The 14,379-nt window shown below is 45.4% G+C and overlaps 1 protein-coding gene across 1 annotated transcript; it reads right to left on the reverse strand.

Moving 5' to 3' along the window:
• Positions 1 to 8,353: 8,353 nt before the first annotated feature.
• Positions 8,354 to 9,667, reverse strand: LOC121796678. Its single transcript, XM_042195477.1, has 2 exons — positions 9,407 to 9,667; positions 8,354 to 9,277 (listed from the first exon to the last, which is right to left on the reverse strand). Exons 1-2 carry the CDS (start codon positions 9,665 to 9,667, stop codon positions 8,354 to 8,356), a joined length of 1,185 nt encoding a protein of 394 aa, XP_042051411.1.
• Between the last annotated feature and the right edge of the window lie 4,712 nt (positions 9,668 to 14,379).

Consider the following 14,379-nt stretch of genomic DNA (forward strand, 5'->3'; position numbering starts at 1 on the left):
GACGAGCGCATTGAAGAGAGAGATAACGAGTGTGAAGTGAACCCTTGAGTGATTATTGGGCGAAGTATATGAGTCTTTTGGATGCATGTCCGAACCATCGTATGACCGATATAGAAATACATCATACCTTTTATGAGGGGATGAACAAGGCAACCAAAGACTTGGCAAACTCTTCGTCAGGATGAAGTTTCACGCAGTTAAGGGTCAGTGAAGCTAAAAGGGTCCTAGGGAAGTTATTGAGTGCAAAGAAGGAGTACGACAATTCAAGAGATGGTTACAGCAGAGAAAGGATTGCTAGTGCCTTGTCTACTAACCAGGAGCACAAGCTAAAGCAGAAGATGGATTTGAAGATGGACGAATTGAAGAAGACACTCCTTAGCGCGATCGAGAAGAACGCGCCACCACCTTCCCCAACTGGAAGCTACAAGGGTGCAGAGCAGGGGAACCAAGGGTCGAGCTATGATCAGCCAAATGACTTTATGAATATGGAGCAAGTCAATGCTACCGGGTACTACAATTCTAGTGGGCACTGGATCCAGGGGAGACAACGGGACGCACCATGGATGGATCATCCGAACTTTCGATGGGGAGATGGGAGCCAAAATCAAAACCAAGGTCAAGGTCAGAACCAATACAACCCCCACCCGAACCAAAATTTCAGCCGTGGCCCAGAAAATCCCAACCACCAGGCCAACTGGTCAGGAAGGAACCAACAAACCCATAACCAGAACTCACAAAACCAAAACCCGAACCCTGTTTATATACCACTCCACCAGAGAAACTTTCAAAATTACCAGAATCTGCCTAATCAGGGTCCACAACATCAGCAGAACCAAAACCAGTTCCAAAACCAAAACCAAAACCAGAACCAATATCACCAAGACCAGTACAACCCTCCTGGCCAATATAACCAATACCCACCTAACTAGAACCAGCAAAACTTCCAAAATTTTCAGCCCAACCAAAATTCCCAGTATAACCAGCACCAAGGGCCAAATCAGTCCCAATATCCTAACAGGTCAAGACGATCGATGGAGGATATGATGGGAGAATTGCTTACTTCGCAGCAGGGCATCAAGGGTGAGTTGCAGTCCAATAATGAAGTAGTGCAGGGGATGCAGAATGCCCAGAAGGAGCATAAAGCGAACATTGATATGATGAATAGGCAGTTGGCCCAGCTGGCCAGTTCTATGGGTGAGTTAAAAGGAAATTCAGGGAAACTCCCGTCTACAGTCCATGTGCCTGAGAAGGCAAACGTGAGCAAGATCCAGTGGGGAATCAAGTGGAGCAACATTACTGAGAGACGTTGTCTCGGAAGAGGAGCTACGCAAACCTCTACCCCAAATGCAAGATCCATTTTCTTGAGTGAGGAACCGTCGAGGAACAGTGAAATCAGAGGCATGCAGCACAAGGTGGACTCATCTAAGGAAAAAGAACCGACGAAGGAAACTCCAGCCCAGAATGTGCCCGAGAAAGACTCCGGGAAGGCTGTCGAGGAGCCGGTTGAAGAAGATAAAGGGAAAAAGCCATTCCCTTATCGTTTCGTGACCAAGAGGAAGAAGGAAAACCCAGTGGATTACATGTCAATTTTTGGGAAGCTGGATGTCACCATACCATTCCTCCAAGCCGTGAAGCTACCCCCGCTTGGAAAATTTATCAAAGAATTCATAGCCGGGAAAGCCCAGAAGGATGTGAAGATCATGGTGGAAGGGATAGCGTCGGCAATTGTGCAAGAAAAGATACCGCCCAAGAGAGCAGACCCAGGTATGTTCACTTTGCCTATAACTATAGGAGATGTACAAACCGAGCATGCAATGTGTGATCTGGGAGCTTCTATAAATGTTATGCCATTGTCAGTTTATAATCGGCTAAAGGGAGTAACGTTATCAAGTACTAGGGTGTTGATCCAACTGGCTGATAGATCATGCAAAAGTCCTGAAGGTGTATTAGAAAATGTGTTGGTGAGAGTACATGATTTTACTTATCCTGCTGATTTTTACGTGATCAAGATGGGTGAGTCTGAAGCTAGGGAGTCTAGCGGTATTTTGTTAGGAAGGCCATTTCTTAGGACAACCAAAACCATTGTAGATATAGCTGAAGGAACAATTTGCATTGATTTTCATGGAGATAAGTTTACCTTTGATATAAATGAGGCCATGAAAAAGCCTATCGATTCTGAAAATCTATGCTATGTGGATGTAATTGACCCCTTAGTCCAAGATTTTCTTGAGACTGAATTATTACAGGAGAAACTCCAAACTTTAGATGTATATGGGCAAGCTGATGTAGAAGCAGCTGCATGGTGTGAAATGATCAATAGCCATGGGTTAACTGACGAGGAGATAGAAGGAGCTATTAAGGACTTTTGCCAGAAATCAGAATTTATTGGAGCCGCAGGGGCTAAGCTACCAGTCGGTACAGATGAATTTTCAGAGGAAGAATTAGAGAAGGAAGGGGATGCTGCAAGGAACCTTCTACCAGCAGACACACTTCTCCCACAAGTTGAATTGAAGAAGTTACCAGCAACCCTGAAGTATGCCTTCCTCGGGGAGGAAAATTCATATCCGGTGATCATAAGTTGTAGCCTGACAAAGAAGCAAGAAGCAAAGCTACTGACCGTTCTAGGCAAGAACAAGAAAGCAATTGGATGGAGCCTTACGGATTTGGTGGGAATATGCCTTGACGTCTGCATGCATCATATTAGGCTAGAAGAAGGGGCGAAGGCACATCGAGATTCGCAGAGGAAGGTGAATCCCAACATGCGGGAGGAAATATTGAAGGAAATCTTGAAGTTGCTGTCATTAGGGATTATCTACTCGGTGCCCGATAGCGAGTGGGTCAGCCCTGTGCACATGGTCCCCAAGAAGTCCAGGATTCAGGTGGTTCAAAATGAGAGGAATGAGCTGATACCGACAAGGTTAGTCACTGGTTGGCGGATGTGCATAGACTACCGCAAGCTGAACGCCGCGACCAGGAAAGACCATTTCCCCCTACCGTTCATCGATCAGATGTTGGAGCGACTGGCTGGGAAGAAGTACTTTTGTTTTTTGGATGGGTACATGAAGGGGGGAAGAGCTGAATCGGATCGTGTGTGTTTCGTGTGCTTACAGGGAACACTAATACAAGTGCTCGGTCAAGACACCGCGCTTCTTAAATCCACTGGATCACTAGGTCCAGGAACCTAAGGAACACAGAGTGTTGTTGTCGTTGGACACGCTCGACTCTCCTTCAAAAATTAATCCCTCAACCCAAATTACTATTAAATTAGTATAGGGAAGTGGGGTCGATCCCACGAAGATGGATTCGTGAGTAGTGTTTAGAGACTCTGGAAACAAGCGGCTGCTGCCACGCAATAACAACTACCACTAGACCTAGGCACGGAATTTAAATGCTAGACCTAAGAAACAGAATACTTGTAAAATCAGACATTAACACCGAAAGAAACAATAGCTCGCTAGACCATGTAAATGATTAACTAAATATGACTAGGTAGGAAGAATTAAAAAGTGGGGACCAGGACATTCAAATAAGGTAAGTACGGTAAAAGCTGCAACTAACAAACTCATGCAATTTCCTATCCAACTCAGAAACGTAAATGAAGAAAACAGAGCATACTCCTAGATTCGAACAGAATATAGAAATCGGGACGCCGGAAACTCGCTACGAATCAGAAGTACATCAGATCTACATAAACTGAACGAAATGAAACGAAAACACGTAAGCTAGGCATAAAATTAAACCAACACGACTCAGATTCACGTCGAATGCTTAATCCACTCCGGATCCAAGACATCCGAACTCAACACCCAGCACAATCAACTCCATAGCTCCGATTCTCACAGATCTACTCAAATCAACTCCAGATCCCAACAATCACAGACAACCCTACGACATCAACAAGTTAAGAACCCGATTCATCCACAAACTAACTCCATTCTCCCAGATCCAACCACAAACCTACGATAATCTAGAAAACAACCAACTCCAACAATCCAACTCAGAATTCAAGTAAACATAATCGACACACAAAGATCAACACAGTCGGCATAAACTAAAACGAAACTTGCATAAACACAGAGAATATCCAGAAAACAAAGAGGTCCGAGCCTCGAACAGCGAAGCTCGGCGAATTCAGCAAAAATGTAACAGAAAATAAATTGTTTCTTCGCCCTCAAGTAGGACGGTGATACCACCAGATCGAAAAGTGTGTAAGCTAGAAGTGAACCCCAAGTATGCCCTGAATTTCCCACGAAAGAACCCAAGTGTGTGAAGAAAAGTGGACTAAGCTACAAGCTGTTGGCGAGGTCTCCAACCGAGAAGATCCATCCAGCATGCATGCTTCTCTCTTTTATAGACGCGGACATAACCTTCTAGAGTCTTCGTAGAAATCTCTATTCTACCCTTCAACTCTGAGGCTTCCTCCGTCGAGCAATTTTCCGCATAATGTCCACTCTTTCGCCTTCTTCCTAGGTCCACGCAACTGTCTCCCTTCTTTGCTGGACCTGGCGAAAATCTTCACATACTGGCTTAAAACGCGTGTTAGACCAAGAAATTTCACGAACTAAAGCCCTAGACCTATGCATGAAATTAGCCTTATCAGTACAACGAGTATTTTCAGATTTACGTGAATCTTGAAGACCAGGATAAAACTACCTTCGCCTGCCCGTTTGGAACCTATGCGTACAGACGCATGCCGTTCTGTCTTTGCAACGCTCCGGGAACATTTCAGCGATGCATGATGAGCATATTTTCCGATCTGATCGAGGAGTGTATAGAGATATTCTTGGATGACTTCACAGTCTACGGGGACTCTTTCGACTCATGCCTTCATCATTTGGATGTAGTCTTGGAGAGGTGTCAAGCGAATAGCCTAGTCTTGAATTTTGAGAAGTGTCATTTTATGGTCACGGAAGACATCGTCCTAGGACACGTGGTGTCAGAGAGGGGTATCCAGGTGGATCAAGCCAAACTGGACGTCATTTCCAAACTACCTTTTCCTACTGACCAGAAGGAAATAAGGGGTTTTCTGGGGCACGCGGGATTTTATCGCCGATTCATTAAAGACTTCGTCAAAATTGCCCAACCCCTTACTAGACTTCTCCAAAACGAAGTGGAATTCAATTTTGATGATCAATGCAAGGCTGCTTTCAACTTGCTCAAGGAGAAGCTGATATCCGCACCGATTATCCGGGCTCCTGACTGGGATCATCCGTTCGAAGTGATGTGTGATGCCAGTGACTATGCAGTGGGAGCTGTTCTAGGTCAGAAGATCGAAGGAAAAAGGTATGTAATTTTCTATGCGTCTAAAACTTTAAATCAAGCCCAAAAGAATTATGATTCATTCGAGAAGTTTCGGCAGTACTTGTTGGGGTCAAAGGTCATCGTTTATACTGACCATGCAGCCATTAAGTACCTGGTTACCAAGAAAGAATCCAAACCCCGCTTAATCCGATGGGTACTCTTATTACAAGAGTTCGATTGGGAGGTGGAAGACAAGAAAGGGGTTGAGAATAAGGTGGCGGACCATTTGAGCTGGATAGTGCAGGATGGGAATAGCGAGGAGGTGAGAGATCGATTCCCGGAAGAACACTTGTGTGAAGTTATTTTCATCGCCAGAAAAATTGACTTATCACGAATTAGCCTTATCAAACTGCTCTAGACCCAGAAATTTCACGAATTAAAGCCCTAGACCTATGCATGAAATTAGCCTTATCAAACTGCTCACACTTAAACCATGCTTGTCCTCAAGTATGAAAGACAAGAAAATGAAATAAGGCGAATATCAATGCACGGTTCCCAAGAACGATCCTACAAACAAGATTTAACAAAAACAAAAACCTAGACCTAGAAAACTAATAGACTCAGAAAAGAAAATAACACACAAAGAACACAAAACACAACACATAATCATGCACTAGCTTCAACTTTTAGGCGACTGTCCCCACAAGCTTAAGTCTTCTCCGATCGTCTACAGTCTCCAAATCCTCCTTCTTCCTTCGTCAACCCAAACGGTTCGTCAGTTTGTCGAGAAACCTATGGATTTCCTAGCGGTTAGGTTCTCTCGATCACTCATTCCTCACCAGGGATGTTAGGACCAAAAATGCTCCAAGGTTAAAGTTACACCACTGATGCGTTGGGTTATGAGAGTTTCTCCTTTTTATTATATCCCCTCTTTTCTGGGTAAGGCAAATATTTCCTAGGTCAGGTAATTTTTACTTCCTGCCCTTAGATAATTAAGCTCCTTTTTCTCTTCTTTTATTTTCCCCCTGGACTTCGTCCAGCTTATACCTCATTTTCCTGGACTTCGTCCAGCTTATACCTCTTTTTCCTGGACTTCGTCCAGCTTATTCCTTCATAACCCATTTTTTCTCCTTTATACTCTACTCCCTAAGCATCAAGTGGCTGCCCATTTTTTTACAAGTTAGCTCAAAGTGTTTAGGCTTATAACTCACTTTATAGTAAGGCTGCACAACTAGGTTATCTAAGGTATCCTCTATCGTCCTCACTTCATCCAAACCGCTTTTAGTTTATTAAGGAAGAGGGCACCAAAGTTGACGTGTATCCTATCTTCAATCGCTCTCACTAAGGGAATATTTCTGCCTTATTGTATCCACTAGCTCATGCAACACGTAACACACAGACAAGACCTAAAAAAAACTATAAGACTTACAGTCACAGACTGCACCTATTCCCTCCCCCTACCACTTCACTCAAGCTTGTCCCCAAGCCATCCTAGTGAATGGGGGTAAATAGGGAAGTACAAACATGTAAAACAGAAAACCAAACAAATAAACAACGTGCCAAAAACAAACAAACTTCTCACACTTAGACCGTACACCGGGCTAAGTGGGAGAAAGCACAACAACCAAAACCAAACATGCAAAACAGCTCAACCCCTTCTCACACTTAGACCAGAAATTGGGCTAAGTGTGGAAAGTAGCAACACATATGTACAGAGCAAGCATGCTGGCACAGAACATTAAAACAAACAAAAAGCAGAAACAGAAAGCAATAAAAGACGAAAAGTAAAAGTTACTTGGGTTGGGGGAAATTAATTCGGAGTCTGGGCCCCTCGGGAGCCAGACTTGGGCGGCACAGCCTGTTGGGTCACTTTAGCTTTCTTTCTTGCCGGTGATTCCGGCTTCTCTTTCGTCTCGTCAGTCTGTCCGGGTACGGTCTTCTTCAAGGTCATGGGTCTAGTAGAGGACGAAGTGATTAGAGGCTTGGTGACTTGTGGCTGCTTCCGGATAGATAGATCTCCTGGACTTGGCGCCCTGGGTCCGCCACTAGGTCCAGGAAGTAATATTGGTGCGTCCGGGAATTTCTCGCGCAACCACTTCATCATTGCCATCATTAACGTGACACCCTCCGACATCTTCTCAGTGCATCGGGACGACATTGCCACCAGATCAGAAACGCGCCCCTTGAGGGCCACCATTTCCTCCCTAACCTTCTGAACCTCCGATCTCATTTCTACCATTCTCGTTCGTACTCCGGCAACTTCCTTCCTTACTCTCTCAGCTTCACCACTGTCTTTTCCTTTACCCCGCAGGGCCACAATCCCTTCCATCACTTTTTGAATCTCGGATCTCATCCAACTGACTTCCTTTCTCATTGCATCCACCTCCACAACTAGCTTCCTGGCTTCACCTGCATCAGCAACGTCCTTCACACCCGCCACCTCTTGTTCCTGTTTGATCTGGGCCTCCGATTTACCAACCTCGTAAAAATAGACATCCCTCTTGTGCATGATTAGCAGCCCCTTGTTGAAGAAGTACTCCATATTGAAAACCTCGGGAGGTAGACACATCTTCACCTCCCGGCAAGCCTTGTGGATCTTCATAATCACATTGCGCTGCAGATAAGCTCCCAGAAGGTGGCATGTGTATAGATGCCGGGAGGGATTAGCAGTTACTTGGTGGCAGGCTTGAGCTAACCAGTAGCCCAAATGAACACGTACACCCGTGGCCATGCACCAGGTAAAGTATAGGTCGGCGGTTGTCAAGGCGGTGTTGGCTGTGCCCATCAGGTTGTAGCTAATGAAGGTTTGGGCGAACCTCAGAACCCTGTCTTCGATGTGGTGAGCCTTCGAACAACTAGTTTTAAATTGACCCACCCTCGGATGAGTCAAGAACTCCCATGCGCTCTGCGCTTTGAAACCTGGCGTGAGTTTTGGTGGACCAACCATTCTCTCATTCCATAAACCTTCGTCATCTTCCGTACGCGTTAGCAGATCCATCCATAGAGTCCACTCCCTGATGCTCATCACATGCTCTTCATTGAAGAGCCTGAAGTTAATGGAATCGGCATCCAAGTCGGTGGTGGATTTAAACCGGAAAGTCGAGAAAAATTCTCATGCCACGTCTATCGGAACCTCAAGGGTGCTATGCTTTAGCAACCAGTCAAAGCCGATTGCCTCTATATATCCCCGAAACTCGTCATTGCTTGAGATCCCCTTAAGCTCTGCTGAATCGTACTTCTTTCCCGATTTGGCATGTTTCCCCACGGTACTCTTCTCTGCATATACCGCTGTACGTTTTGGGTCATCAAACTTCCCCATCGCATTCAGCAGTTCCTTAGTTATCCAGATTTCTTTCGGCTCAAAATTGAGCTCCACTCCTTGATCTTCCTCGGAGTCACTGGACTCATTAGGGCTTTCCGACTCGGCATCGGACGATATTTTAGCAGGTGGAGAGGGAGAATGGTCGGCGGACTTCCCTCTTGCTTTCTTGGTTGAGGAAGGAGCGATCTGCTTCCCCTTCCTCTTCCTCTCGACCGCGCGTCTGCGCTCCTCCTCGTCGTTCTCCCCATCGTCAGGTCTGGGAGAATCTGTCTGCTCAGGTGCTGCGGCCCCTCGACCCAGCATGTCCTCCTCCGTCTGCTGGACGGTTTCATCTATCTCATCACGCAGACTCCGACGAGCCTGCCTCATTGCTTCCCTTGCGTTTACCGGTGAATCGGTCCCATCAGGGACATCAGTCAGATCCACCATTAGAGTCATCCCATCGTCGACGGGTTCCTGTGCCTCACCAGACGTGAGGTCGTCTTCCTTCCCAATCAATGGGGTTGCCCCCTCGATGTAAACAGGGGTCTCTACCCCACCCGGACTTCCCGTAACAAATTGGGCTTCGGTGCCCTCAACCACTTCTGGGGTTTCCCCCGCCGATTGTCTTTCAGAAGTTAGGGCTTCGCCGCCCGTTGGAACATCGCAACCAACAACAGGGGTTTCCCCCTCGACCAACTCCATCAAAACAGGGGTTTCCCCCTCTGTAAATTCCTTCACAGCAAGGGTTTCCCCATCCTCAGTGACAGAACCTAACCTAGGCTCACTTACGGCCAACAACTCCAACCCCGCGGTCAGATCTGCTTCTTCTTCGCGAGATTCTGCGGTGGTTGGTTCTTGAACAGTGACGGCTTCTTCTGGTACAGCGGTGGTGGGTTCTGCGGTAGCTACCGGTTTGGGTGTTGAAACCCCTGAAGTTCCCGGTTGTGATACGGCAGATGTAGAAACGGCTGGTGCAGATTTCCCCATTACCGCCGCGAACATGGCAAATGCCTCCATCGCCTTTTCTGGTCCCCCAAATTTTTGTAGTATATCCACCATAAACACCGCCGCACTTGAATCGGCGGATCCTGAAGTGTTTCCGGTACTCGACTTGTTATCCATGAAGAAATCTGTAGAAAATCTTGACAAAAACTAGGGCAGAAATTTCTTTGATTAGGGTTAGAGAAAGAAAACCTAGAGAGAAGTTTGGGGAATTCTGGAAGTAGAGAAAGAGTGAATAAGGGAAAATGAAAAGAGAACACGGTTATTAACCGATAGGTATGGGAGAGGACGGTTTGCAGGCGGTTGCAGGCATGACGCTAGCGACTGCACGCCTTCCCATAAAGGTGTCCTTTGAAATTCAAACCGGTGCCAACTCCCTCCAAAACTTTACTTCTCAACTCCTCGCCCTAGCAAATTCCTTCTGCAAAACTGTACTTAGGAAAAAACATTAAACAAAAACTTGAAACGCCAGACTCCTCGGTTTTAGGGTATGACAGTATCAAAAACATTCCCAAAGAGTCTGGTATTTCAAAAATATTTTTGGAAGATTATTTTTTTTATTTTGTTTGGGTTTTTCTAGATTTACGAAAAGCGATTAAATATTTACAAAATTTCTTACGAGTGTTCTCAAGATTCCCCGGGTCAGGGTATAAAAACTTTTCAGTAACTCGACCCAGGAAATCTTTAAGAACACTTCCTTCCTAGACCCGTTTGCGGATATCAAGAAGCGCGTGTAGCGGCACTTCGTCCACTACACACATCTCCGAGGCATCCCTAAACACCTTCAGATGATGACCATTGACAAGGAAAGGAGTAGAGTTTGAAGAACTTCCCTGGATTTCTACTGCTCCATTTGCACGCAGACTCACAACAGTGTATGGCCCAATCCATTTGGACTTTAACTTGCCGGGCATTAACTTGAGCCGGGACTGGAACAGGAGAACCTTCTGCCCAACTTGCAGTTCCTTGGTCCGGAGATTTTTATCATGCCACAATTTGGTCTTTTACTTGTACCACATTGCTGACTCGTAAGATTCAAGTCGCAATTCTTCCAACTCTTGGAGTTGCAGTTTCCTCTCTCCCTCACAAGCTCGAGGACTCATATTAATCTCCTTGACCGCCCAGTACGCCCTGTGCTCAATTTCCACCGGTAGGTGACACATCTTGCCAAATACTAACCTGTAAGGAGACATTCCAATGGGCGTTTTATATGCTGTTCTATATGCCCATAATGCATCATCAATTCTCTTGCTCCAGTCTTTCCTCGACGGATTCACCGTTTTTTCCAGGATCGCTTTGAATTCTCTATTTGATATTTCCGCTTGGCCGTTGGACTGAGGATGATATGGTGTGGAGAGGCGATGGTGAACTCCGTACTTTCTCATTAGAGCTTCAATAGTCCGGTTGCGGAAATGCGTCCCATTGTCAGATATTATAGCTCTGGGTACTCCGTACCTGTTGAAAATGTTAGCTCTAAGAAACTTCGCTACCTCTTTAGCTTCACACGATGCTGTTGCTTTTGCCTCTATCCACTTTGAAACATAATCTACTGCCACAAGTATGTAGGTGTTTCCGTATGAAGACGGAAATGGACCCATGAAGTCCATCCCCCAGACATCGAAGATCTCACATACAATTATTGGAACTTGTGGCATTTCGTCCCTCCTGGAGATTCCCCCGGTCTGTTGATACCTCACACAGTTCTGACAGAATTCAAAAGCATCCTTATTCAACGTGGGCCAGTAAAACCCACTGTCCAACACCTTCCTTGCGGTCTTCCTAGGTCCAAAGTGACCTCCACACGCTAGGGCATGGCAATGGTTCAGCACATCCCTCTGTTCCCACTCTGGGATACACCTCCGGATAACTTGGTCGGCTCCCATTCGCCACAAATACGGGTCATCCCAGAAATAGTACTTGGCCTCACTCTTCAATTTCATCTTCTGGGCCCGGGAGATTTCTTGGGAACTGGGTACCTCTCCAGTGACTAAGTAATTTGCCAGGTGAGCGAACCATGGCTCAGTGTTTGTCTGACATTTCCCTTTCTCGGCATCCCCTGGACCTATTAATGCCATGAGCTTTTCCCAATTGATGGGTCTAGGGAGTTCTTCCAGATAATACAAATGCTCCTCGGGGAATGCATCTGGAATTGCTTCCTCGGTCTCTCCTTGAAAGATACGACTTAGGTGGTCAGCCACCTTGTTCTCAGTTCATTTCTTATCCTTAACTTCCCAATCGAATTCTTGTAAAAGTAATACCCAACGGATTAATCTTGGTTTAGACTCCTTCTTTGCCAGGAAGTACTTAATAGCTGCATGGTCCGTGAAAACGATCACCTTCGACCCCAGCAAATACGGGCGAAACTTCTCAAATGAGTATACCACCGCCAGCATTTCTTTTTCGGTGGTGTCATAATTCTTCTGAGCTTGATTCAGTGTTTTGGATGCATAAAAGATCACATAGCTTTTTCCATCAATTCTTTGACCTAGCACTGTTCCCACGGCATAGTCGCTTGCGTCACACATAATTTCAAAGGGTAGATTCCAGTTGGGCGCTCTAATAATGGGGGCAGATACTAGTCTATCTTTCAACAACTGAAAAGCCCTTTTGTACTCCTCATCGAACTCAAACTCCACATCGTTATGCAATAAGTGAGTGAGTGGTTGAGCAATCTTTGCGAAATCCTTTATAAACCTCCTATAAAATCCTGCATGCCCTAAGAATCCTCTCACCTCTTTCTGATTCGTCGGGTAAGGCAGTTTCGAGATGACATCGATTTTTGCTTGATCTACCTGTATCCCTATTTCCGATACCACATGCCCTAGGACAATTCCTTCAGGGACCATAAAGTGGCATTTCTCGAAATTCAAAACCAAATGCTTTTCCTGGCACCTCCTCAACACTATATCCAAACTCGCCAAACACGAGTCAAATGAATTCCCGTACACAGTGAAGTCGTCCATAAAAATCTCGATGCAATCCTCTAGGAGATCCGATAAAATGCTCATCATACACCGCTGGAAAGTCCCTGGCGCATTGCAGAGACCAAACGGCATCCTCCTATAAGTGTACGTTCCAAAGGGACACGTGAAAGTTGTCTTCTCTTGATCCTCGGGATCCACATAGATTTGAAAATATCCACTATATCCGTCCAGGAAACAGAAATATTGCTTACCTGCCAGCCTCTCCAACATCTGATCAATGAAAGGTAGCGGGAAGTGATCCTTTTTAGTAGCCTCGTTCAGCTTCCGGTAGTCAATACACATCCTCCACCCAGTAACAAGTCGAGTGGGGACCAATTCATTTTTATCGTTCTTAACTACCTGTATTCCTGACTTCTTTGGTACCATATGTACATGACTAACCCATTCACTGTCTGGTATGGAATATATGATTCCTAGGGATAGCAGCTTCAATACTTCCTTCAGCACTTCTTCCCTCATGTTCGGATTCAACTTGCGTTGCGGGTCCCTACAGGCCTTTGCTCCTTCTTCTAAACGAATGTGATGCATACACATATCTGGACTGATTCCAACCAAGTCAGAGAGCGTCCACCCAATGGCTTTCTTGTTTCTCCTAATTACATTCAGCAGTTCCTCTTCTTGTCCCTCGGTCAAGCTGCTGTTAATAATCACCGGGAAGTTTTCGTTCTCCTCCAGATAAGCATACTTGAGCCCCGGTGGAAGTGTTTTCAATTCTTTCTTGGGGATATCTTGTTCCTGGGGCAAGGGATTTTTTTCTATTGTCATTCCTTTCTTAGACTCAGCAGAACTGTTCATGCTCGCCACATAAGGTGTCTTCCTTGACCTAACTAGCTCCGGACTTGTACAGAATTCCAGAATTGCTTCCGCTAGTTCCTCATCTGATAACTCATTTGTGTTCATTGTTTGACACCAACTGGCTACTTCTCTATCAATGGCATGACACATCTCAGAATTCTCGATCTGTTCCTGCATTAACTCTGTCTCAAGATATTCCTGGACCAAGGGGTTAATAACATCTATAGCATACAAATTTTCAACGTCAAGAGGTCTTTTCATTGCCTCATCTATGCTGAATGTATATTTCTCCCCATTGTAATCAAGGCAAATAGTACCGTCAAAAACATCAATGATAGTTTTAGCAGTCCGTAGAAAAGTTCTCCCTAGAAGTACTCCGCCAGACTCTGCAGACTCATTATCACTCATCCTTATCACATGGAAATCAGCTGGGTACAAGAAATCATGTACCTTTACTATCACATTCTCAAGCACACCTTCAGGACAAATGCATGACCTGTCTGCCAATTGGATCACAACTTTCGTGTCCACCATGCCTACCCCTACTAACCTCTTGTATACAGATAGCGGTAACACATTTATCGACGCACCTAAGTCACACATAGCATGCTCGATTTTCACGTCACCAATAGAGATGGGTAAGGTAAACATACCTGGATCATTGCATTTTGAAGGCATCCTCCGCTTTTGAATCACTGCCGAGACATTCTCGCCTATCAAAATTTTCCCACTGGGTCTAGCCTTTCCAGCTATAAATTCCTTGATGAACTTGCTAAACACCAGCAATTTCAAGGCCTGCAGGAATGGTAGATTAATGTCTAGTTTCCCAAAAATGTCCATGAAATCCACCGGCTCTTCTTTCTTCTTCTTGGCTTCCCCCCGGCTCGGGAAAGGCTTCAATCGTTTTCCTGCTCCTGTAGAACTGTCAGCTGAGAATTCTCCCGTCTCCTCCCTTTCTGCCTTGTTCTCAAATACTGGCTCTGGATCGAGGAAGAATGGATCAGTTGACTTAGGCAAGGGTTTCTCCAAATCTCCTATCTTAAGGTCATCCTT

The sequence above is a fragment of the Salvia splendens genome, chromosome 3 (genome assembly GCF_004379255.2).
Source record: "Salvia splendens isolate huo1 chromosome 3, SspV2, whole genome shotgun sequence".
Classification (NCBI taxonomy): Eukaryota; Viridiplantae; Streptophyta; class Magnoliopsida; order Lamiales; family Lamiaceae; genus Salvia; species Salvia splendens.